The sequence below is a fragment of the Fistularia commersonii genome, chromosome 16 (genome assembly GCF_037954325.1).
Source record: "Fistularia commersonii isolate RoL2024-O1a breed Wild chromosome 16, RoL_Fcom_v1.0, whole genome shotgun sequence".
In the NCBI taxonomy this organism is placed as follows: domain Eukaryota; kingdom Metazoa; phylum Chordata; class Actinopteri; order Syngnathiformes; family Fistulariidae; genus Fistularia; species Fistularia commersonii.
In genome coordinates this window covers 4,475,021-4,501,902 of record NC_141299.1, presented here as the reverse complement: position 1 = coordinate 4,501,902, position 26,882 = coordinate 4,475,021, and the positions used below count along the sequence as shown (strand labels likewise).

General features: G+C 39.2%; 2 protein-coding genes across 7 annotated transcripts; both read right to left on the bottom strand.

The window, feature by feature from the left end:
- Positions 1-141: 141 nt before the first annotated feature.
- cc2d2a (coiled-coil and C2 domain containing 2A) lies at positions 142-18,801 on the bottom strand. 4 transcript variants are annotated; one of them, XM_086161807.1, is made up of 39 exons: positions 18,395-18,801; positions 18,162-18,215; positions 17,132-17,212; positions 16,888-17,035; positions 16,608-16,672; positions 16,373-16,474; positions 16,164-16,244; positions 15,876-16,076; positions 15,421-15,571; positions 15,159-15,295; positions 14,938-15,069; positions 12,987-13,196; positions 12,780-12,886; positions 11,961-12,101; positions 10,878-11,034; positions 10,420-10,685; positions 10,157-10,334; positions 9,859-10,012; positions 9,552-9,699; positions 9,021-9,159; positions 8,728-8,931; positions 8,535-8,627; positions 7,982-8,073; positions 7,394-7,408; positions 6,147-6,314; positions 5,976-6,027; positions 5,784-5,893; positions 4,890-4,986; positions 4,694-4,792; positions 4,440-4,616; positions 4,075-4,089; positions 3,761-3,964; positions 3,587-3,676; positions 3,384-3,497; positions 2,692-2,826; positions 2,482-2,604; positions 2,336-2,394; positions 2,073-2,250; positions 142-1,900 (listed from the first exon to the last, which is right to left on the bottom strand). In XM_086161807.1, exons 1-39 carry the CDS (start codon positions 18,464-18,466, stop codon positions 1,715-1,717), a joined length of 4,935 nt encoding a protein of 1,644 aa, XP_086017933.1. In that variant the 5' UTR covers positions 18,467-18,801; the 3' UTR covers positions 142-1,714. The 4 variants fall into 4 exon arrangements, with proteins under 4 accessions (XP_086017933.1, XP_086017935.1, XP_086017934.1 ...); XM_086161809.1 differs by lacking the exon at positions 4,075-4,089; XM_086161808.1 differs by lacking the exon at positions 7,394-7,408.
- Positions 18,802-19,181: 380 nt separating this feature from the next.
- Positions 19,182-23,774, bottom strand: c1qtnf7 (C1q and TNF related 7). 3 transcript variants are annotated; one of them, XM_086162419.1, is made up of 3 exons: positions 23,602-23,774; positions 21,147-21,383; positions 19,182-20,067 (listed from the first exon to the last, which is right to left on the bottom strand). In XM_086162419.1, the coding sequence occupies exons 1-3, from the start codon at positions 23,624-23,626 to the stop codon at positions 19,439-19,441; spliced, it is 891 nt and encodes a 296-aa protein (XP_086018545.1). In that variant the 5' UTR covers positions 23,627-23,774; the 3' UTR covers positions 19,182-19,438. The 3 variants fall into 3 exon arrangements, with proteins under 3 accessions (XP_086018545.1, XP_086018549.1, XP_086018548.1); XM_086162423.1 differs by having other exon boundaries at positions 21,147-21,324; positions 23,602-23,750; XM_086162422.1 differs by lacking the exon at positions 23,602-23,774 and adding an exon at positions 23,524-23,586.
- Positions 23,775-26,882: the final 3,108 nt, after the last annotated feature.

Genomic DNA, 26,882 nt, shown 5'->3' with positions numbered 1-26,882 from the left:
AATGTTACTGAATCTATACAGATTTGCATAAGTCTGCTTTCACCACTGCTGTGTTTAGTTGAGTCTTTTGCAACCGGTGTAGTGAAAAAAAAACTGACTATTGATTATAAATCTTTAATACACCATAAATAAGCTGTCACAGAGGGTAATATGATATATGTGCAGGACTGTTTTAGCCATTACTTGCTAGAATGATACACCTATTGAAGTTCCTTGGGACACAGACCATGGCAGGGTTCCCATTTAAATCACTTAACAGATCAATAAGAATGTGCAGAAATAGGAAATGACACATCCTGAGCAGTCTTAACCATTTCTCTTTGACTTTGTGGTACCTCATGTTCATAATTAATAGACCCAGTGTTTAGCTTTCATTTAACTTAATGCACTCCATTTGCCCGGCAAAAAATGTTAACAGATTTTTAGGATGATTTTCAGTTTCTAAAGAGCTGTTCTGCTGCACGATTAGAATGCTTCAAAAATGATCATTGGAAATCTTGGTACCAAGAAAAATTGTAGTACTTTTGGGTTAAAAGGCTCCACCTGTAATTTTAAGTACCAGTAATCTTGAACTTTGAGAGGGCTATAAGAAGTCTATAATTGGAATAGGTGTGTTTCAAAACATATTTGATGATGCCCCTGAAACAAACAATGGAGACATTGAATCAGTCATTTTTCACAAAGGACAGAAGACATAGAAAACGTAACAATGAGATTGTGACAAGTGTTTCAGAATGGTAAATGGACAGTGGGTATACACTGATTAGCCATAACATTATGACCACAGACAGGTTTAGTAAATAACATTATCTGGTCACCATAGCACATGCCCTGGGCTGGGAGGCATTAGACAGCTATTGAACATTTTGCCCACAAAGATGACTTTGGAAGCTGGCAAACTTGGTGAAAGGACCAGAGGTACTTTGGCAAAGGACAAATTGTGACCACTAGACAACTGTGTCAGACCATTTCTAAAATGTGGAGCGTTCTGGGCCGACAAAAGTCATTGCCAACATAAAGTGGTCGGATAGCAGACGCTATGATTCAGTGAAGTGCATCGGGAATAAAGTCTGGCTCGTGGTGTCTGATCCAACATACGCACCGTAGCTCAAATTGCTTAAAAGGTTAATGCATTTTTACATCTTTTATACAATGTGGACAGCCATGTGTGTTTGTGCATGTGTGCAGTCTCTTTGAGCAGAATAATGTGCCCTTGCCACAATGCAAAAACTGGTTCAGGATCGGTGTTAGGAAAATAACAGGTTCAAAGTGTTGAATCCTAGGAAGTACCAGAAAAATCTAAATTTGTGGGATGTACCACACAATTCTGATCTCACAAATTACGATAGTGAATTTTGTGAATGAGACTGACTTGTAGTGACAGACATTCTAAAATTTCCCAAATGATCTTGAACGTCCAGCTATATAACGCAACTGTACAATTTCTGGTAGAGAGTAGTACAGTGTCATTGGTTCAGGGAGACCTTATTATACAGATGGACATTATGCTATGGCTTATCGGTGTATTGTATTTATCTTGTCAACCTACCACTCAAATCAGCTTTTATGGCATTCATCAACCAATACAGTTATGCAGTGTTGACTGAAGGGGATTTATGAAGTGCCAACATGATACATCCAAGCAGTTGGCAGAGGGGGATATTCAAAGTGCCAGGTTTATTATCACATTCAGACTCTTATGTAATGGTATCATTCAAGTGCGTACAAGGGAGGCCAAGTACACCCATACAGAAAGGACATTATTAGGGTAGGGATGCAGGTATACAGCCAGGGCAAACTCCACGTTCGATGCTTGCGTATTGTGAACCCCCGTGCTGTAAACTGCCTCGATAATGGGCCGAATTTCACAGAATGGCAGATGCAGGGGGAATCCTGAAATCTAGAAAAAACAAAAAGTTCTGTTAATTTATCAAATGACCATGACTGTGGATTTCAGCTGATGTCCCCCCCCCCCCGAGTGGAAAGTATTATGATAATCCTACAGTAATCATACAGTGATTCATTATGATTTGCTTTTTTTTTTCCTCCAGTCACTCCCAACTCAGACGTACCCTATAGTCTCCCAACAGGGTCTGCAATTCTTGGCGGTGCCCCTCAGCCACCTCTTGTCCTCCGCTCTGCTCCAGTGTGGGCAGAAATTGCTTCAGGGTGCTGGTGCAGTAGCGATTCCAGCGGGTTGGGTTACGAGGGCGCCACTCCATGATCTTCTCCTTTAGGATCTTCTCAATTCTATAGAGAGGGACACTATTGTGTGATTTTGGTTTAAGTAGATCATCATACATTAAAAAAGCAATTGAAACCGGACCACCACTACCTGTCCTGAAGCTCCACAGCAGCAGCTTTGTCTGTGCGGCGATATATAAGCTTCTCTGGCTGAAGAAAATTCAATTCAGAAAATTATTTGGCCACGTATTAGCAATAGACATGAGTACAATTTTAATGCATAGCATAAACACTCACCTGTACAGGAGACAACCCAGGGTGGGTGAATGAACGGGAGAAAAATGGTTTCCACATGTTGGCTTTTGTTACATCAAAGTTTATCCTCATCGGAGAGGTACACTCTTGAATGTTGAACCATATCTGAGCAACAATGGCAAATTATTTCTTTGATGTGATAGGAAAATTCGAAATACAAAGTCTTGCCGCTTCCTCCCCCCCCCCACTTACGTTGTCAGCATTGACGAGGCAGCCAACTGTTTGCAGCGGACAGAAGCTGTCGTACTGGCCGTAGCAGTGGCCGCTGCTGGGATTCCATATCAGGTAGCGGCCCTGTTCAAAGCTCAAGACATAGGCTGTGGATCCCTGTGAATTAGGAGAGTGAAAAGCTGTAGTGATAAAAAAATAAAGCAATTTAAACCTCCCATTTTGCATGTAGTAAGTGTCCTTTTGTAATACTTGTTGAAAAGAAATCCTTGACTTTATCTTGTTTACACAATTCTGGGCCAGGCTTTGTCTTAAAAATTCACAATTTATTGGATTTATTGCAAGTTCCGAGGGATTTTCAATTTTTTTTAATCTCTCTGCATTTGAGGCACTTTCATTATCAATTTTTGCTGACAGGCAAGTAATTTACACCATTATTGTTATTGATTGTGAGGAATTTTCTGTCCAACCTCATGGGTCCCTAATTACTGTGATCAACTTGAAATGAATTCCCCGGTATATCTCTGGTATATTTCAGTGAAATACGCCATAAAGGTCTAGTTGTACTTGTCTTAATCACTTGGCTGCTCCCACTGCCTGTCGGACACACACCTGAAGGCACATGTGGATAATCGGCCAAGTTTTAAGTGCTTCTCCAGATTTTGTTCATTACACCGTTGTTTGGAGTCGCAGTGTTTACGGATAGTATTACCCACCTCTGGTATAGCGCTGCCGATAATAAGCCAGGCTTTCTTGCCCATAAAGAGAAAGTAGTTGCACAACAACACACCATGTTCCTCTTCACCTCCTGCTAAAAGAGTGAGGAATTGCTGGAAAAAAAAGGTTTAAGTTTGAGCAAGAACCACACAATGACAGACATTATCAGAAACATTAAATATGTGCATGACTGCTCACTTACATCACAGGTGCTCCACAGGTCACATTCACCAGTAAAAGAAACTTTGTCTGGCAGTGACGGGATGAGTGAGACAAATCGTGCAACCAGGGCCTATGTGAGATTCCACAGACTTTAAGAATAATAGGGCCAGGCTATAACCTAGGAAGATTAATCTCTTCCACTCTTTGGACTTACTGTAGTTTCCTGGGGGTTACTGGGGAACATGTCCAGCAACTCCTGGGGAGGATTTAGTGGTCGGATGTAACGTGTGATGAAGACCGTTTTTCCATTGAGGTCTATAACAGTGGTTATGCACGGTCGGCCCGGGTAGCTCTTTGCTGCTTCTTTCTCAAAACGCACCGAGGCCTGCAGCAAACTCTCATCCTCTTGGCTATCAAACTGAATGACAGGTCAAAGGTAAGCAAGAGTGTAACAGGCACAGCTACTGGTGCTTTAATTTTGCAAATAAAAATAGACGGGTTGGAAAGAAAGGAGTGACGAACATTTACCTTCACCTCTTTTATCTAGTGCATGCAGCAAAGCATAGGCAGGCAAATGACAGAGAGAAGGTAAGAATATGTTAATACATATAAGAAACTTGCCTTGGAAAACCAAGCTCTGACAAGTTAATGGTGAGCAAACGTTTGCTTGAAACAGCAAGTTTTGTTACTTAAAAACTGTCATCACATAACATGATTGTGAGTTCTATGTAACCCATGTTTTCAATATATGTCACATGCACATTGAGAGAGAGACAGATAGATTGATAAAGAAGTCCTAAGATTTATCCAAAGAGACATTGATTGTCATGGAGAGCAAGCACTAGAAAGCTAAAAATATCAGTGTGCACGTTGGACACTTGGAAAGGATTTACCTTTTCCCTGATGGATTCGCCAGGCACAAGCTGAGGCGCCATAGTGATGAACAATGTGATGAATGTGCCCTCGGTCAGGCTCCGGAAACTATCATAACCACCACTAGTGCTGTGGCCCCGCTCCTTACTGTACCCCAGCAATACTGCCGGTGTGTTAACTTTGAATGTTCCGTCAATCTGCCGTGGAGAAATCACAAAATAAACCTCTTAATTGGTCAGACAGTCTGTATGAAGCAGTACAGAGGAGCTCTTACCCTGGAATGAGAATAAATGGTGCTGAAAGGAATCTTGACTGAGCCCAACCAATGTTTTTCTACCCAAGAGTGTGTTGATTTTCCTCTGTCTTTGTCATTCTGTGAAGAAAAGAGGTGGGAGGCATTACCGCATAAAGTGAGAAATAGCTCAATTTTTCATGTAACATATACAGAATAAAAGGCGGAACACACTCACCACTCCAGTTTCGAACACCATCTCATCAAATAAGTTGATAAAGACTTCGTCTCTGACAGACTGCAGACTGGAGGGGCTGTAGTCCCCATTTGGTGCACTGAGGAGAATAAAAGTTTAAGATATCGGCTTGTTTGTGAGTGTTAGTTTTGTGCATGCAAACTATCTAGGGAGATTTGGTTGTCAGTGTCCTGAATATATATATACATATATATTTGTCTGACTAATACACAATCAGTTTACTATGTCTATCTCTGTTGGTTCTACCCTTGGAAGGGTTGGGTGCCACAGCTGTTGATGTTGAGGTATTTGGAGTCATGTTAGAAATCTACTGAATTTACAGTAGGCTATTCTAGCAATGGCAATCATCCTTTGGATTTTCTCATCCCATCGTCCATCTTCTTTGATTTTATGGCCCAAGTAATTAAAGCTTTTGACTCGTTCGATTTCTGTTCCATCTCTTGATTTGTGGGCTCTCTTCTCTTTTCTTGTTACCATGGTCTTAGTTTCCCTTGCCTTCATTTTCAGGCTGTACCACTTCCCTGCTGCATTAGCATTGTTCACAAAGCCTCTAGGTCTTCACTTTCCGCAAGGGGAAACCATGCCATCAGCATGTTGTTAATCCGGATGTTACATCTACACTTATTACTGTGGAGACATTTACACAAGGTCTGGCCTTATTGTTGGGACATAAAATGCCAACTGTTACTAACTACCGCCCCTTTCTTGAACCGTCTCTGGCAGCACATGGATACTGAATCAGGAACTTGCAACAGGAGATACTGTAACTCTTATCTGGTGATCCGGTGCTGCAGTTGATCCCACTCTTGGCAATGCACAAATACATTCCTCCACCTTAAAGCGCAGTGAAACAATGAAGGCATGAAATTTATTTACCTGAAAGGCAGCTGTAGCTCCTCATTCCAGCAGGGGTGTGGTCCATCAGCAGTGGTTGTTTGAAGTACCGTTCGCTGGAAGGACACCTCCACGAAGGGCCTGACTTGTACCTTTGGCACAGGAAAAAGAGACAAGCTGTCATACAGATTAAACAGCTTGCTCTTATATTGGTTTTTAAAACTTTTACAGTACCTGGCTGACATGCCAATCACTGGATTGCACACCGGTCTGAGGTGGCTGTTTACTGAAAAATAAGCCAATTGAAAACAAAAAAAATCAGTTTAAATAATCTCCAAGTCACTGTGGATATATACGCTTTTTTTTAAGTCTAAGGGGAAATGAGCTATTCTGATGAACACTGACTTGCTCTGGGTCCTGCGGGTGGGGATGTTGTAAGCTCTGATAATGTTGAACAGCAGTTTGATGTCTCCATCAGACAGATTCTGAGCTGTCACCTTCTTTCTCTCTTTCCGCTGAGGTTTCAATGGTCGCTTGGGCTCAGCCAGCTTGAAAAGATTTAGTCCCAGACTCCTGATTGTCAGGATAAACAGCAGTCAGTCACAAAAGCATCAATGCAAAACGTATACCTCTATCTGTTTCACAATTACTTGGATTCAAAAGTACAGACAATGAAATTTTGGAACTCAGTCCCTCCAGTTATTTGCAGTTCTATGTTCAAATATTCAATGTTTAGGTGTTTTTTTTATCTGCAAATCATTCCAATAAGTTTGATGAAAAAATACAACTGCCTAAATTTCAAAATCCTGTTCTTTTTAAAGTTACATCAGCTCAACAGAATTGCACATGACTGACTGGGCCAACTGATGATGACAATGGTTCAGGGGTTTCCATAAAGGAACTATAAAGGCATATACTGAAAATATTTATAAAAATAAACTCTTACAGGACAACAGTTACTGTTTAGTTATATAGAGCTGACTTGTCATATCCCGGGAAAAAAAACAACTATGTAAACATGGTTTGGAGCAAGACATTGTTTTCTAAGTCTCAAGTCTTGACTCAATTTACACTCCAAGTCTAGCACTACGGCTTATGAGCCTAAATAAGTATCAAGAGTGTATTCCTTACAAATATTTTCACAAATATTTCATGTTATTTAATAATATTTAATATTTTCATAATATCTTTCAGCAAGAATGATTCAACTTGATATAAAAAGGGGAGGTTTAAGCTTGCTTGATATTTTAATGCCGTTTTAGTTAGCTCTTTAATTAGAAATAGTAAAACCCAAGTGAAATCACAGGTCAGGAAAGGTGAAACTGTGGTCATGTGTCATGGCATTGATGATTTTATGTAGTTAAGCCAAGTCTTTTGTCATCACATGTTTGATGGGAGTCAACCATGTCTACAGTGATGATTACTACTCCAACGACAATAAAAGCCATCAGTAAAGATTCACAGCAAATATTGCAAATTTTGCAAGGAAAAAAAGAAAACAAAATTAAATTATGGGGTTGTCTCCAAAAGCCTGGTAGGACTGAATACCATGCAAAGGCTATCATCACTACTGTAGTTCCGGCACACGGGTCTAGACTACATGTATAAGGAGGAACACAAGGATGGATGGAAAATAAGTTCTAAGGACATACCCTGGACCTGCACCACTGTTACAAATGCATAGCAGAAGGTGGAACAGAAAACATAATAAACATCACTTTGAGTACAGTTAACACCCTGCGTCGTGACTGATGGTGGCATACGTGTCCGTGTATGAATATTCACAGGAGATGAAAAAGATTTTGGTTATGATAGCCATATGCTTAACACACAAAAAAAAAACACCTGATACAGTTCCAGAGGAGGGCATAGCTCAGCCAAGAGTCTGCAGTGCTGAGTACATTATCAAAAAGACAGAAGCCACACCCCGCCAGGAAATATACTTACTTCAGCTTCTCGGTTATATTGTCCCTGTCATGCTTTTTGCTAGGCTGGAGGTCCCTCACTTCAAGGCTATCCAAGTTATCTAACATTTCCCTTCCAAATGTAGCAGGATGGTCTGGCTCTCTTTGTAATTGCTCACTTCTTTTTGATGAGACAAATAAACATGTGATACACCGAAATGATATACAAAACAAAGTAGTGATCATGATTAGTGCTACAGTGAGATATTTTCAAGGAGCACAGAACATGCATACACGAACCAAAAAGAAATAATGCATATCACTGTTTTTTTTTACCCAATGTTTGGAATCTCCTCTTCAATCACCAGGTCAGACAAACGGAAGTGATGCTTGGCGAGAAGAAATCTGTTTAAGATAGACTCTCGAATCTGTGGCAATAACATAAAAAAAAATAAAAAGTTTAAAGTTTACGTTAAGGCGGCACGGTAGTGCAGTGGTTTGTGGTCCTGCCTCGAAGCAAGGTCCCTGATTTGATCAAAGGCCATTCCAATGTGGCGTATGCATGCACTCGCTGTATCTCCGTGGGTTCCCTCCAGATTCTCCAGTTTCCTCCCACAATCCAAAAATATGATGTACAATCAGTGGAGACTGAACCTAAACTGCCCAGATGTGTGAATGAGGGTGCATGCTTGTTTGTCTCTATATGTGGCCCCGTGATTGATTGGTGACTGGTCTAGGGTCTCTTTCCCAATATCAGCTGGAATAGGGTCCAGCAGCCCCGCAACCCAAACCGCAGGATAAGCGACATATATAATGAATGATTGAAAGTTTACAACAAGTTGTGGTCATGTGCATGTGAACAACTTTGAATTGGAGTGGGTCTATTTACCTTTTGAAGGTGTTTGACAACTAGAGCTCTGTGTGGATCTAGATGTTCTTTGGTGTCTATTGTCTCCCCTTCTTTAAGCCTCCTCTCATAATCCTGAAATCATTTTAAAGCAAAAAAAGAAAAAAGTAAAACAAGTCAAAGCCATTGCTTGATTATCGTTCAATATGAAAACACAAATATTTGGGACGCTGACCTGAAAAACCTTATCAGTAACCTCTCTTTCCAAAGAAGGAACAAACTTGTAATTACGAAATTCTGCAACTCCCTGGTTTCTCAACTTGAGTAGGCGAATTCTTCTTGTCTTGTCCAATTCTTCGTCCGTCACAAAGTTAAACTCCTCCTGCAGCTGTTCCAAACGAAAATACTCTGGAGCGGTCACTTCTCCACTGCTGGCCAACTGCAGGAAACAGATGCAAACAGAATGGAAATGACAAATCACCAGGATTGTTTAGATCACTTGGTTAAGGGAAGTATTCTGGTACTTACTTTAAGCAGCTGCATGAGAGAGGCATTTTTGGGATCATTGGGGTCCAGTCTTGACTGTATGGCCCACTCCCCAATTTTTTTCATGTCATTTAGTCCAGATGCCCCAATATAGGAAATGGCATCGAGATGACCCAAGCCACTAGAAACCAAACATTCAAACAAACACATACAGGAAAAAACTATTCATGATACAAAACGTCATTTTGTAATCAGTGTCCCCAGTTGACAGTTGAATAATCCAGCTTGTATAAATCAAAAGAAAAATAATTAAAGGAACTTTAACCAACCAGAGACAGAACTGCTTTCAGTATTTATTTCCTTTTGCAGCCATAGACCGTCTTATGGGTCTATAATAAAAACTGTATTGCCATGAATGTCAAATAAGTCATACTATGTGTCTAGAAAGAGAAGGCTGACATTTATTAAACCCCACTGGAGGATAAGGAGATTGCATTTGCAATTACTAAACCCTGACCGTGTGTTGGAAAATATATCACAATTCGCAGTTCGAGGGCCTCCGGACTAAAGTACCTGTGTGCACTGCCAGGGTGTTGAGACACTGGAGGGGCAAGTGGAACATTATCCTCCCCGATTCCCCACGAAACACAGCATGCCACCCTCCCAGAGGTCAACAGGATCTGTTTGTTGCTGCCATCAGCTTCAAAAGAGATGGGCACATCTGACGAGGGGAAACAGAAAATGAATGGCAGGAAGTGGGACACGCGATACGGATTAATGTGCCACGGTGACACCAACATTACATGTGGGAGACTATAATTACAAGTTAGAAGTTCTATCTGGTCTTGTGTTGAGCTTTGATTTAAAACAAGACATTTACCACTTCCTACGCCCTCGTGGTCAAACATCACTCTGTGATTGCTGCTGAACTCAAATTCTTCCAGAGGGGCCCTGCCTGCCACGACTGTAGGCTCAGGCACTGGCACGTACACCTGAGCAAGGAGGGAGCACGAGGAGCTGCTCTCCTCAAACACCTACACAAATGATATACATACACATATGTAAGCAGATAAATGGAAGTAGCATTTTGTAATCAGCTACTAAGGAGCAATGTGGAGTAAACATAATAAAAGAATAGTAAATGTAAACACCCTGCGTGGATTTTTTTTGCCATCTACCTGTAAATTTATGCTACGGGGACAATTAATTATCTTGAGATTGAAAATCTGTCCAAAGTGCACTCTGAAGTCAGAATTCAGGGGGCGGCTGTCAGTACGGGAAACTTCTTTATCGTTGTATAAGAGCTTGATGAAAAGAGAGCGCCTGACGACATCTTCTCTTCGTGCTACTTCAGCCCTGAACAGAGAAAAAATGAGCGGAGAGAAAAGAAAGGATTATACATATTGCAGGACGCTAAGAACACTGAAGTTGCTCCTCTTACCTGGGACAGGCGTCACTGGAAGAGATGTTTCCAGACGCAGTCAGCCTGGGGATGAGGATGGGCTCCCCCGGCTTCCTGCGTATCTGGGAGGCTTTCTCCCTGACCCACTTCTCTATGGACTCCAAGTCGGGCTTTTCTGGTGCCTCTGGTTTTGGAGGCCCTTCTTCAGCTGGTGCTTCTGACTCAACCACTTCCTCTTCATCATCTTCTCTGTCCCCCTGTGTCTGTTTTTTCCTCTTTGCTGTCCTTTTCTTTTTTTGGGCTTTCTGGAAACAATGAATGCAACGTGTGTTGATTACAACGTAAACTCTAGATACACTGGTTAGAATGCTGTCAAACCTTTCGAGTCCACATTTACGGTTGATCAAGACAGATAGTCTGATAGATATGTTCGAACTTAATAACATTTTGGCATGATGTTGAAGTAAAAAAAAATAATCATGTTCAACCACAGACACCTGTTTTCCTCTCCAGATCTTCCACTCATCCAACTCTCTCCTGTACATGGTCAGCCTTTTCTGGTACTCCGTCTCTCTTTCCTCCTCCACTTCCATAACCTCTGCCAAAATTTCATCCTCATACTCCTGCTCATCCAAAGCTTGGTCAATTCTCTCTCTGGAGGAAAGTGAGACAACGGAGCATATTCATGACAAGCTCACAAAAGGATACAAACAAATTGTCCATTGGGTACTTTGAACAGGGGTAGAGGTGACTGAATATTGCAATTTTCTTTCACCTTTACCATTTCACCTACGGTCCTGTCATGAACAAAGAATTGATCAAGCAGGTGTCTTTCAGAGTGTTAAATGATCTCTTCAACACTGTAGTTATTATCTTTCAAAAAAGGGTCAAATATACATAAAGACCTTAATTTATTGAATTAAAGTCCTTCGTCTTAAGATTAGAACTTGAGATTTCACAATGTTTTTCCCTCGGCAGGGGGGACAGCCAACTGTACAGCCAACTCTACAAATCTAACTTTTTTTCTTGATCAAAAGAGAACTCACTGGAAGTCATGCTTATCTCACTTTGTAATCTGTGATGTAACAAATCGGTTATAGTCAGTAAGTTAATGATGTGTCAGTGTGAAGAACCAGATCAAGACTTTGGATTAGTTTTGTAATTAAAGTTTTACACCATCCCCTCAATCGTTATAACCCCGTTTTTGTGAAAAAACGGGAGAATGTTTTTAGCCCCTCGCTTAGACGAAGGGTATACACACTGAGTACATTATCATACTATTGCGCACTCCTTACCTCACTTGTTACTAAGACACTTAACGTTTTATCACTGTTTACTGAGACACTTTATAGTTTCACTGAGACACTTTATAGTTTATAGTTTATTTTTATTTCTAATTCTGCCTTTTCTTTTATTATTTATTACTGTTATATTTTCTGTAACTGGCACAGCAATTTCCTTCGGGATTAATAAAGTTGTTCTTATTCTTATTCTTATTCTTATTCTTATTATAAGAGGAAAGAAAAAGAGACAATAGAATAACATTTGATTCTTAGTTTTAAATGTATTTGCTGAATTACCTTCGGAGGAAGAGCTTGTATGGTGTGTTAGTAAACTTCTGAAACTCTCTTTGGGCCTTGACCTCTTTCCACACTTTAACCAAGTTCTTCAACAAAGTCCGGTCTTTCTCTTGCTCGCTGTCTCGCAGCTGACGTGTGTTTCTGTGTTTCCCAGGTAGGTGAAAGGGTACAAAAGAAATATTCATTTGTCGTTGTCCGGAAGGCTGATTCTTCATGGAATGTGCCAACTTTTTGCAACATTACAAGTCCATATGACAAGAAAAGTGTATATGGCGCTTGCTATATAACTTAGCACAAGGGTGAGGTAGTCAATTGGATCAGTAATCAATGTCTGGCAAAAATTCAATGTTGATTGTAATAATTCTGAGTCACTACATCAGCTCCAGTTAACTGAATTCCATTAAAATCTAAGGACCTGAAAAGGTCTCCTGTGTTGTGTATGGCCTCAGATAGGCTCCAGCATCCCTCGCGACCCTTAGATAAGCGTCAGAAGGACAAGTGTGCAGGATAACTGTCAGAAGATGTTGAATGGATCGCATGATAATTTTTAGCATTCAATACCCGATTAAGATAATTTGGTTTCAAAGAAGACTTATAATGACATTCAACTTGGTGAGTGCATGAATTACAAAATGTCCCAAGGAGCACTTATTTACTGTTGGAATTTATATCTGGATACTTTTTGACAAGGACTGATTGCTAGCTGGCCTCCTATAATTAATCAAGGAGATTTATAGCTGTCTTATTGGACAGAAAGAAATAATCCAAAAAATGGCAAATTTTTAAGAGAAAATAATTGTTCAAAGTGGGGAAACTCACTTAACCTCAAGACTATACTCGGATATCCTCTGCTGCATAGCTGGAGTGAGGCTCTGCCCACTATGACTCTCCAGCATGTTTCTCAGGGCACGTCTCAATCCGTTCAACTATGGAAAACAAGAAAGAACAGGTACTAATACAGGACTTGTTTAATTATACCAAATACATACGGTAAAACTATGTAGACAGTGTTCCTTTGTGGCTCACCTTGTCACTGAGGTGTCCAGTGAAGTTATGTTGCTGCCTGGTCAGGTATTTATCATACAGCTGGGCCAGACGGGATCCCAGGACATGCTCACGACTGAATAGTGGGTGATGAGAAAAGATGACTCCTGAGACATCCACGTCAAGCTGGAAGTCTCCTTCGGGATCCGCCATGCCTCCAATGTACTGATTTGAATACTTGGCCTTCAGCGGCTGAGGGATAAAAATAAGATCCGTGATTCCAAGTCCTAGTTGGCAGTATTCTTGGCATAATCAATGATTTCTCTAATTGAAAGTCATGTGAGGAAACAATGTATCAGTTAACCTATCTGCTGAATCACAGGGTTCTTTCTCCTGTCAAACACACAGCAAGCTTATCTAAACAATGTTATGAGTGATGTGATGTTGGAAGAATTTTGGAGTTTACGTATCTGGCATATTTCCTGCCTCTGCTCAACCAAATCAAAGTTTTTAGCTAACTGCATTCAACAAGCAAGCAGCTTTCCTTGATGATAATCTCAAGAAATGTATAAAAAGAATTTCTGAGAGTACTATTAATAATTCCAAAATTTTCTGTCTGATATTATCTTTGGATTGAGGAAAAAGGAAGATTTTTATAAAGGCCACCGTCACAAAAAGAACATCTATGAATTTGAAATTAATCAAACATGAAGATTGCTGCAATCATATAAATTAATATAAAAAAAACTAATCTATGATTTTAATTTATCTTATCTATTCATGCTTTTGAATTGTTTTCAATATATACTTGAAAACCAAGTATATACCAAAAAACAAATGGGATTTATTTTTCATATCATTTATTAATTTTTGGAAATATTGTTTTATGTGCATACTTTAAAATTAACATTGTTTAAAAATTATTTTAAAACTATGGTAATTAAAAGGGTAAGAAACTTTTTCTTAATCTTAAAATACTCCAGAGTGAATGAAAATAAAAATTTTCCTCTTGCAAGCTCAACTGCCTGATGAAGGACATTCCAACAGCAAAATAAAGTCCCAGTGAGTGTTTGTGATCTGGAGGCCTCAGCTTTCCCTTACATACTTGTGTTTGATGAAAATCGGTGGAGGATTGACTTGAAATACATTTGCGATGTCTTTAATCACATTCACTGGCCTGTTTTTCAAAACACTTTCAATGTGGTCAAAGACAAAAATGTGCACCCCATCATTCATTCATTATCTATACCGCTTATCGTGCACTTCGGGTCATGAGGGAGCTGTAGCCTATCCCTGCTGTCAGTGGGTAACAGGCAAGGTTTACCCCGGACTTGCCAATCGATCACAGGGCCAATTACTGCTTTAAGACATTCAACCATCAGCTCTCGTTCACACACTTTGGCAATTTAGAGTCTCCAATAAACCTACTTCATGTTTTTGGACAATGGGAGTAAACCGCTGTACCAGGAGGAAAGCCATGCAGACATGGGAAGAAGATGTAAACTCCACAAAGAAAGGCTCCCTGTGGGAATCAAACCAGGGAGCTTCTTACTGTGAGGCAGAAACTATTACTGCTTTCAAACTCCCGATATTCATCATAACACATAGTAAAGTTCACCATTTCTGCGATTGTAACCAGAAAAAAAAGCATATTTGGACTGAAAATTTAAACTGTCTTTCATAATTGGGAAACAATTTTCATTTATTCTGCAAAAACTCTGCAAAGCAAATAATGTCAAAACAATGCACATCACTGTCATTTGTTTGCTATTTAAAAGGCACTCTTTTGTGTCTTGGAAAACAAGATATTTAAATATGAGCCTTAAACTTATATTTAAACCCCCTCCCTGTTCCCCTGTGCCAAATGCCAAGCTGTACTTTCTCCCCTATTTAAAGATGGCATAGAACATAAAATATGTGAAGGTTTCCCTGTGTGGATGTGAAAATCTCTTTGCACAACGAAAGAGTGAGTCTGTACAAACTTCTGTCTTACCTTCCTAAACACAGTGTGCAATGCGGGGTCCGGGTCCTCCTCCATTTGGAATAGGGGAGGTCTTGTGGATGACTCTTTGATGGGGTCAGGAAGAGCGATGATCCTTCCGTCATCACCAAACCATTTCTTTCCCTTCAGAAGTATGACAAACAAATATTTTATGGATAAAGATATATTGATTAAGCTTCTGAAAGTGGGGTTTACATATGTATACACATTACCTCTTTTGTTTTCAAAATGCGATTCTCCAGGATATTCTGATTTGTCACTGATACATGTGGCCTCTTCCCAACATATAGACCCTCATCCTCCAGATATCGAGGCTTCATGTTCTCAGGCAGTTTAATGGAGGTCGGGACTTCGACGAATATACAGAATATACAGTTTACAGATGAGAGGAAAGGTTTTTATTTCATATTCAAACACATACCTTAAAACAGCTGTTTTGAAAATATGGGACTGGTGGACTGAATGACAAAGTACCTGCTTGAAAGCTTGGCATATGGAGCAGCTCACTTTCCTGCTGAGCCATTTTTCGGTACCCAACATACTCCGCTTTCTTCACTTCCAGGAAGTCCTGGGGCGACTGTTCAATATCAAACAGTTCATCTCTAATAAGAGGAGCCTCTTCATTCTACAGTAGGATACAAAAAAAAACTTAACAGGAGCACAATGGATAGATACATAAATATATGGTATTGACTTGACGGGGAAAAAAAATTCAGTCGGAAAAATTACATTTTCAATTATGAATTTCAGCGCAGGTTGCAATGTATGACCATTAGAAAAAACAATACATAAATGCAGCTTTAATTTTCACTTTTCTTTAGATACAAACTGTACTGAGGCTAGATAACAATTTAAAAACATGCCAGTTCTTGACCCAATGAGCAATCAAAATACTCATAACATAATCAGAAAGGACTTTCATGTCCTACCTGGTCATCATTCTCCACTTGGCTATTTTCTTCTTGCTGCTCATTAGCTTCCGCTCCTTCATCTCTGTTCTCATTGACTACTTTATTCTCTTTTTGTCGCTTCCTACTCTTCTTCTTATCAGTCTGATCTTGTGGATCTGACTCAAAGTTGAATGTAAAGAAATTATATGCCTCTTCAGCAGTCGGCAAACCTTTTATTACCTGGTTTAGCAAAAGGGGGGGTATAATTAGTCAAACAATGAAAATCATCGGTCGATAAAAGAAGTGGAATCTTGTTTTAGGGCTTACTCTTTGTGCTGCGTCCCGAAACCTGACCTTGGAGCTAATGGAAGGTGGGGCATCAAGTTCTTCATCCTTGTCTGACTGAAGCTGCAAAACATGAGCAGTCATACCACTACTGAATAGTATTCTACAGTTCAGAGTGCCTGTTTATTTGTCTATTTATTTATTTCATGGCTCTAGTAAGTGTACAAGGAGCTACTGTTACAGGTCCTTACCTCCCTGTCAAACCTTGTGGAAGCTTCTTTCTCTCTGAGGCTCTGCAGGCGACTGGATACTTCGAGAGAAGCCTCTTGCTGCTGAAGACTCTCCCCTTTAGACTGGCACACAGGCAAAAGCTATTTTTCACCTTATTACCTTTGTATGGTGATTTCTGTTAGCCAAAACATGAATTTCACAAAACATCTGTAATGAAATACAAAACCAAAGACAATACAGAAACTATCAGTTTACCCTGGCTGCTCTTAGCTTTTCTTCCAATCGTTGTGTTACAACATCCTGAATTTTTGACGAGGGAACTAGAAGATGAAAAGAAAAATTATTAATGCTATGAGGCATTAATTCAGTAATTGGCCACAATGACAGTAATTTGTCACCCACCATTAAAAGTGAGACACAATCGGTCCACAATTTGTCAAAACACTTTCCAACATCGACTATCTCTTTGCAAATCATGGATTTTTTTTTTTTTATTCACATTCCAAAATTTGTGTTTCTTTTCACCAAAATGTACCTCTTCGAGAACCAGTAGGAGGTCTTGAAAAAACTACAGGGTCTGCCGTCCCCTCAGCTGGTGCCTCATCTTCTCTGTGGCGGCTGGTGTTGGGGATCTCTTCCATGACATCATCTTGCAATTCCAGAGCTGACGACTTCTCCATCAGCTGTTCGTGAGCAATAATTTGACCTGCGGTTAATACAGACTGTAAAGGTTTACAATGACTGGTATGGAGACACAGAACACTAGGGGGAAAATATACCATTTTCTTTCGCTTTTGCCTCTGAGCTCTTAATGTGCGTTTTAGAGCCTCTCCCGGGTCTTCCTCACTGCCTGGTGGATTCTGTGCAACGCAGATCCACAGGTCAAAAAAAGTATGTCATCTTCAACAAAGCAATCAACTTTTCTGAGCCATGGATAGAACAATAAAATTGCCACACATATAATCCTGAGGACATTGCAAATGTATTTGACTAAATATATGTCAAGAAATTATGATTTCCAGTAATTTTCAGTAATTTCACAGTCTCACTACCCTTCCCCATTCACTACTTCATCCACTCACATCATGTCCTAACTCTGCTGTTTGCCCCAGCCCGCACACATCCTGCCTATTTTTGTTATTTATTTATTTATTCATTTATTCATTACTACTTATGTTTGTCACTTTACTTATATTGTTGTTTAGTTGTCACTCTATTTATATTGTTGTTTAGTTCGAGCTGAGTATTTTTCACCCTCACTGTTCCTTGATGTTGCCCATTGTCATCCCTGTTGTTGTTGTTATTGTTTTCTGTTGTTGTTGTCTGTTGTCTTGCTATATCCTGTCTTCTGCCTTTCTATTTATATTTATACTACATAGTAAATATATGCAAAGCAGGCGGTAAACTCCATCTAAGGCTAAATACCAGCACGAGACCGACAGTCAACAAGTATCTTAAGGGAAAGTTGAGAAGAAATTTGATGAAAGAGGACTTATATACTTATATATTCATATTTCATTTCCTTTTTTTCTCTGACATTATAACTGTCATGCTACTGTGACAAATGAATTTCCCCTATGGGAATAAAGTTTATTTTATCTTAATTGTCAATAGGAGGCATTAAAAAACGCAAATATAGAACACTCAAAAAAAGAGTGACAGTATTTATTTGCCAAATAGGGATTTGTTTGGAGAGACAATGGTAAAGAAATCTATAAGAACAAAATCGTGTAAAAGTACGAGGGAAGTAAGAAGCTCAGTGCAAGGAGGATAGTTGGATCAGACGGAAGCACAAGGGACAATACACACCTGCATTGTAGTTTGTAGTTCCTTCTCCTCCGACTTGGAAGCAGGAAAAAGAGCCTATTAAACATGACCAGAAAATGATATTTCTCTTTGAATTGCGATATTCTTTTACAGTTGATGCTTTTTGGTGTGTTTCCCTATTTTTTCTACAGTTGCGTGCATCCTGCAGGTTGTGTTGTGACAACTCAGTACACGTACTGTATTTACACAAACACAATTCTAGTTTGTGATCTTACCTGAACGTCCTCCTCATTTTTGTGACGCGTTCCTTGCAAACCCCGCCGCTTCTTTCCCAATTTATCGCTCATTTTACCAAAATAGAGAAAAGTTACGCGTCAGCTAACGTTAGTTTCCACATACATCCTGAAAATTGCGGCTAGTACTGAAGGTAATTTTAAGTGGTTTATTACCATCAAACAAAAAGTCGCAAACTAACGTTAACTTGGCGAGGCCATGACAACTACGAAACTATTTCGGTTTATCGAAATATGTGAAGCATTCCGTGTATCAGAGTCATCATTTTTAATCGTATTACACCATACGCTTACTTGTTTTAGTTCTTTGATACAATAATAGAAGTATGAATCGTTTTCTTTGACACAACCGAAACAGGCGTTATTGCTGCTAAGTAACGACGTAAACTACTTTTCAACCGAACTTGAAAAGTAGCACCTTACTGTTAATTGGCTTACAGTTCTGAATTTTGATTCGCCCAATGTCTTGTCAATCACAAATAAATATGACGTCTCAGTCCCGCCTACTACGGCGTGCCAGAGACTACAAACAGTATTTCTAATATTTTGAAGTAAATCGTGCTAGATTGCAACTGCATTTTATAGTCATTTATAAATACTCTCAAAGTTAACATTGATTTTGAGATCCCGTATTTCAGCTTTTTGGGACACCCTTTTAAACCACTGATTTCATAAACATTAACCCTGTGTGTGCATGTATGTGTGTGTGGCTGTAGAGGGTAAACAAAATATAGGTATCACTAATTTGAGTTCACTCATTTTCATGAAATTTAAAGACCCAGCCTGGTCAACAATTTATTTATGTTTCCAACACCCTTCCAAATACAATTCTCTAAAAAAATATATGGAACACTTAATCTGGCTTAATCAGGTCTTGTAGATAACTACTTTGTCCACAGTTAATTCTATAACATAATTAAATAATCTGTAAAATCATCCAAAAATACTGTAGTTTAGCTTACAATAGTTGAAATGAAATAAACAAAAAATAATGTTTAGCTGTTTTTGGTAAGTTTTTGCATGGTTCTATGCATAGTCCTCCGCCAGTCTGTCAAAATAGTCTGTGTCAGCGTACAGCAAGAATCCGGAGAACAAGCTGTCAGCCCAGCCTGGATCAACAAACAAACCGTTCTGGTCACGGTAAAAGATCTCCATCCACACCTCATCCTCGGGGTTCAGAAACATCACAGTGGATCCCGATGCCACATCGTGGTTCCCTGTGTTGGCGTCAAAGGTCTTGATGCGATATTGGCCGTTCTGCACCAGTCCGATGGCCAGGTGTTTGTTGGCCAGAGTGATGTCATAGGAAAAATAATAAATGCCTGGGTATGCACAGATGAACTTGCCTGTCTGTGGGTTGTAGTGACCGCCTTCATTAAACAGGACCTTGTTGAACCTGATGGGTGCATACTCTGCAGGGTAGCTGCTCGTAATTCCCACTGAGAAGGCGGATTTAGGCAGCAGACTACCACATTTGCAGGTTCCTGCAGTTCCACGTATACCACGTTGACCCTTTTCCCCTTTCTGTCCGTCGCGGCCCGGAGGACCAGGGAGACCTATGTCTCCATTTTCCCCGCCCGGACCCTGTTTCCCGGATGGTCCACGGTCTCCTCGCTCGCCGATCTTACCTGTGGGTCCAACTCTGCCTTTTAACCCTGAAAAAATAAATGGCCATTGTGGCCAAAATATTAAGGAGAAGTTGATAAACCCTTTTTCCAAATCTTCTCCTAAATGAGTATGGATGATTTTTCCTTGTGCACTGGTTCACCTAACTTTTTAACAAGTTCAAGAAAACATAACAGCATTTATTAGGTCATCCTTGGAAAATAGCCACCAAGACATTTTTGAACCCTGCCGTTTTAGATTGCTTCATTCAAACTATCCCTTCATTTGCCCACTTCCTTACAATAAACACCCTGGAGCTCGGCAAGACTGAGAATCAGGTTTGTGCAAGCACGGAGGGCTTGAATTCCTAGTGCAAAACATAATGGAAGCTTTATTTTCCAGGTCATAGCAGACTGAAATCAGCAGTCTGTCAATGTACATTTGTTGGCCTCATTTCATTATTTGATTTAAAAAAAAAAACAAACACCTTTTTCATGCTCTGCATGTCCTTTGTTTAAAAATTTTAATAGGCCATGCTGCTAGTTTGCTCAAGTCTGATTGATTGTGCATTTCTAAATGCACATACTATAAATGATGGTAATTGACCAATGCTTTAGTAGCTCTTTGAGCAGTTGGGATCTGTTTTTTTCATTTATTGTGTATTTCCTTGAACTTGAATGAACCTGTGGGTACAGCAGGGAAATGTGCACACATAAATGCATGAGCAAGCAAACATACTGTATGTAAGTGTGCTCAGGCAAACACAAGTCATTACCTGTTAACTATAGTATATTTTCCCTCCAAAAGTGGAGTCTTTAAGCTCTCGTTCTGACAAAATGCAGATCGTAACAAAAATCCCAATTGTGCTGAATTCAATCGATTGAGGCTTTTTGCTTGGATATGATTCATTCTGAATATTGGAATCTTTAAGATGCATAAATATCAAATTGCAGGTTTGACATTTTAACAATCATGCTATTCATATGAATAGGCCAAGCCTAAATCCTCTTGTCTTCCGGGTGGCAAGTAAAATATACTTTGGTGGCAGAAGCAGTCCTTTGTATTTTTCGTTAATTTGTAGTATTAACACACAGAGTCATGCTTCATTTGTTTATGATTGTTTGTGTACCTGAGTCTCCCTTCTCTCCCTTTTCACCCTTCCTGCCATCTCTGCCATCTCTTCCTGGGATACCCACATTCCCATCTGCTCCAGGGGCCCCAATGGGACCGGGTTTGCCAGGAAGACCCGGCGACCCAGGAACACTGCAGATCAAACGTGGCGGTCCTTTCAGCTTGGCCTCATACATCTGTCCAAAGACACAGTGGCCCATACAGACCACTCCCATCAACGCCCACATCTTCTGATCTGCAAATTCAAACACATTAATAACATCTAACATACTGATCATTTCACACTGACTTGAAACATCAGCTTCATTTCTTGATGAAGGAGAAAAGCACTGTTTTGTCTTTGCAGATATTTGTTACAAATGGGAAATGTGATGCATTCCCAGCCTGCTGAACCGGATCTAACAGTAATGGTCCTAAACACTGGTGTTGTCATGGTTGCAGAAAGAAAAAAAAATTGATTAATGTAATTTGTGTTCAAGCACAGATGATGCAAATGTGATTATCTTAATGAGGAATGATGGATTTTATTGACTCTGTGTCACACGGAGGTGTTCTCATCTGCAACAGGATTACATTTGAGAGCCAAATTGCAACCCCCTTCTGCAACCCCAAGTCTTTTTTTTTTTTTTTCTCGCCAAAGCATTCTGAAGTTATGACGTAGTATCAACTGCTATGCCTGTCTGGGGAACCCTAATATGAAGCAAGAACATTACATATTAATGTTGGGCAGAGAACAACACACATAGTACCACGATGAATGACTTCGGTTTAAAAATAAGAATACAAAATATAGTGACAAGATAGGCTGCAATAAAACAGACCGTTTGAGGTCAGGTATTGTAACAATGGTCGAAAGCAGGGTCTTTTATTACCGTGACTGATGAAAAATATTTATCTTGGCATTTTCTCTCATGTGGGTGTGAGAATGGGAATTTTGCATCTGCTCTTTGGCCTGCTGTTAGTGGGGGCGTAGGAACATGTGTGTCAAGTTTTACAACCTTCCCCCTCTCTGTCTTTAAAACACGATTGTCTCATTTCAACATGTTCTCCCTGCTGTTTGCTTTGCAGCGGGCCAGCTGTGTTTGTGCGTGTGAGAGAGAGAGAGACATTGCTCTTGATCACTTACAGGAAAATGCACATGACCCATGTAGTGATCACATATGGGGAGCCCTTCCACACCAAGAGTAAAAGATGTTTTCAATTCGAGGTTAATGAATTGGTGCGAGTTTGAGGCCCAGTGAGAGAGAAACCCCACCCATCCATCCCTCTCTGCATCAATGATGTCAGCATTAGTAAATGGCAAGCAATTAAAAAAATGGTGCTCTTTTTGTACACATGGTTGCAAGAGTGTGGCTCAGTGGTTACGGATATATCAGTCACACACTTGACATGGTAGCTGTTGTTAGAAATGTGAATCTATCACTATGAAATGATGATTACAACTTTTTTAAAGCTGTATTTCTTCATGATTATGGGAACATAAATGCAAGTGTGTTACTTTAAAAAATCATGGATGAATTTTTTGAATTCTTCCTCAGATCTGAAGTATTGTTCTTCAGAACATCTTCAAGTGAAGAAATTCAAGTCCAGTTGCCTCGAGAAGAAGATTAAGACAAGTATTCACCATGACCTGGATGACTGAGAACCTCCACAGATATCTTTCATGGATAAAAACATTCAAAAAATGCGAGTTCTTATTGCACTGATTCCCTTGTGAACAAAAGTGTGAAGTAGATGTTGCAAATGAAACTATAACTGGCTGTTTGGGACTGAAAATGTGTCATATTTCCAAATAAAAAATTCTAAATGAATTGATCTTGTATGTGCCAAGGTGAGGATCTTGGTGTTAAATGATGTGATGTTTGATTTTAAATCATAGTTGGTTTGATTTGCCAATGTATATTGCATAAACGAAAAGTTATATATTACTTGTTTTTTTCCCAGTTTGATAATTCACACATTTTAACTAAAATAACATTAACATTTTCTTGTTTGCATTGCATTTCAAGTTACATGAGTGTCTCAAAGACACGTTCTTGTACATTTAATAATGGCAATGAATAGTAATGATAATAATTATATTCGGTGCACCTGTCAAACAAACAAATCCAACAAATAAACAAAGAACACTCAAGAATTTTGTTCAACAAAGGTACTTACAACAGACCACATAACAAACAACTCAATTTAAATGCACATAGAAACTGAATATATATGCAAACAAAACATCCCCAAAATATTATGGACACAAATATTATGATTGCTATGTAAATGCAAAGAAGCACAGACCCAAACCTTTTCCAAAGAAATTTGATGCCTGTAATTTTAACATGAAAGCTTGAAATCTAAATAATAATAATCAGAATTCTAAATACCTTGAAAGAAGGATGTTCTGTCATGTCTCTTCAGCAAACAGTAGTGTGTGTGGATGTGTGTGTTTGCTATGTTCTTACCCAACAGCTGGCAGTTGCTCATCATCAGGGCGGAAAAGTACTGAGAATTTTTGTCCTATCTGTTTCTATTCCACTCTCTTTGCCATTTGGAGCCCTTGAATAAAACGAAAATCATCTTTTTCTGACATCTGTGAGTGCGGCACAGCTGGTTCCCTGCTCAGAGCCTTGTGTCATGCAGCAGCAGCAGCAGCTGCCGAGACTCACTCCCTTCAGCCCGCCCTCCTTCTGCCCTTTATCCACTCCCTCCTCTAAGCCTCCAAGATTCCCAGGGCAAACCCAACAGCTTTCACACAGACAGGACAATATGTGCATATAGAAAGAGGCCCTATTATGTCATGGCTGAAGACTCATTGAGGAAGATTGAAAATGAAATGGCACCAGAAATTGAGAAAAATAGGGGTTTTGTGTGAAGAAATGTGGATCTCATGTAAGGAGAGGCGCTGCTTGTTCTTGCTGAGCTGAACGGTTATTCTGGTTGATCGGTCTTATTTCTGCGTCTTTACCCCTAGGTGGGGCCAACCTGGCATATGGTGGTGTATTTTGGGACGTAGATTAAAGTGTTGATGACTTGACCTCAACTTGCAGGGTTGAGGTCACTTTTTGGATAGCTTGCAAAGAAGACATCATCGTTGTGAGTTTTCAAGAACATGGACAACGTTGTGTTTTTCGTTGTGTCCCTGATACTGATTCTTAGAGCTGCATTGTGTAGATTTGTGTCTTCAAGATTTGTGATTTGTGTCTCCAAGTCTGTTTTGCCATCGATCGACGAAAGTGTACGTTTTGTCTGCTGTCAGAAAATGTCAACGAGTCGGCCATTAGGACATTATATATGATGCCACCAATATTTGAAGCTGATTTTACTGTTCCTCAGACACAATGTAGTTTCTAATGCAGTTAGTAGGTAGTAATAATGTATCCTTTATTCATCCCTGGTGGGGATCTGCAATTAGCCCATCACAGATGATCCATGATCAGTAGGCTGCCGTCCACCGGCGCCAGGAGAGCAAGTGAAAGTGTTATGTGGTGAGCGAGCAATTCAAACGCTTATAAAAACATTCTAGATCAGGGTGCTTTTACCAGTAAATGATGCGTGAGAGCATGTTGATACTTTTGTGCCGTTATATCATATCATGTTCTACATACACATTCAGCATCTATTAATTACACTGAAGAACCACATTTGCTTAAACAGAGAAGGCAACATGATGATAATTGGTTGGTAAATGTCCACGTATCTATGATAATAGATCAAATAATAAAATTACAGAAAATTGTTCATGAGAAAAATTTTCAATGTATTTCATAATAAGTTTCATTTCATAAATAAATGCCTAATAAGGACATGACCAGTAGATTGGTATCTTCTAAGCATGGTCAATTCCTTCAGAGCTTCACACCATTACCTCGTCTTTTTGTTTTAACCAAACTAAAAATGAATCTATCAATCAAGTTTCTTTCGCTGAGTGTTTCAATTAATTATGTCTGTGTTTACTTGGTTGCTTCCTATACGTCATAAGCAATAAATTGAGGCATAATACAGTGACATGTTGTGTCCAAACAGAATGGGTCTTTATTAAGGAAGTGAAAGGAAAAAAAGAACCAAAACAAAGATTGTAATCAACACCCCATTTCAATACAAAATCAACAAAAAAAACAAAAACAAAAAACATGATATTAATTTTGCATATCAAAGAACCATTCAGTAATAATCACGATCCAAACACCTCATAAACCACTTCTGTGAATCTATACACAAACTCTGATTTAGAAATTAGTCACTTTAACAATAAAATTACAAATATTCAGCTTTAAAAATAACTAAACTGAAAGTAATGTCTTCGCAATTAGCATCTTAAAATTATATATAGTGTATTTTCACATAAAAATACAAATACCAAATTATATTTAATATGAAAAATTATATTCAAATAAATTTCGGCTACTATTAAACAAAATAAAAACATGGGTGAAAACAAGATGAAATGAAATAGAAATATGCATGAAAAAGTCTCTCCTTTTGTTAGCAAAACACTATCCAAAATAACTACAATCATTTACATCAGTACAAAGATATCTGGATTTAAAAATAGTTGCAATGAAAAAACGGGGTTTTATTTTCTGACAGTAAAAAATGACACTGTGGATCAGAAATCTGCAAAATATGCAATGAAAAAAATAAATCTGCATTAAAAAGGTTTACACTGTAATTCTTACTTTTATACAAACATTAGAAACAGTATTGCACATCACAACACAGATTCGAGGTTAGTCAGCCTTTCAAAATGTGTTATATTCAAGTTTCAGAGCTACGAGGACAGGCAGACACGCCTCGATGCGACAGGGGAGAATCTCAAGTGTCTTCCAAGAATATAATAAAACCTTCATGTTGCCTTCCTTCAGGTGAATTGTGAAGAGTGTATGAAAATAAGAATCAATCCAACTGTATATCAAAAACTTTAACGCGTATACTAATGACATGATTCTTTGTCTTTGAACAAAACTTTTGTTTTTGGACATAATTAGCACTGGGGGAAATAAATTGTATATTTAAATAGAAAAATACAATCAAAATCAAATATTTTTTTTTTCGTCTACAAAAATAGTGAAATAAATATGATTTTTACAAAACAAAGACACGTACAGAACAAAGTAACAGTGTTCAACATATAAAATACAACCTCACAAAAACAACACAAGTCAAGTGTTACAGGTGACAATATTCAAACATGTTCATATCCGACGAAGCCGATGCTATGGGGACGACGGGAGCCACGCTTTTGTCTTGACCACATTTCGCTCCTGCAACTCCCAGTCCGCACACGACTACATTAGAATATATAAGAAAATATTGGATTCCTGCTCTACTCATACAGATCACAGATAACTTAAGACCACTGCTTCACGCTACATCTTAAATAAGTAATCAGGAAAAAAAAAAAAATTATAATAAATCATCTGTTGAATTATAAATAGGTGGAGGTTTAAGAGAATCCACATGAAATCACACAGGGGAGATGAATAAGAAATAAAATTAGTGGGGGGTATAGAAAAGTAGTGCATAATATAGATTATAAAAACATTAGGGGGCCAGTGAGGGTAAATAGCTGACACATACAAACCAAATTATATGAACTAGTCGATTAACTCAGTTCTATTAAAGTGTTGTAACAGTATGCACTTGACGCCAGAACACCAAGGAGGAAACACCAGGGCATATAACACAAAACCACGACGACACACGAGCGACACGTGTACAGTACCGAACAGACAGATTCGAAGCC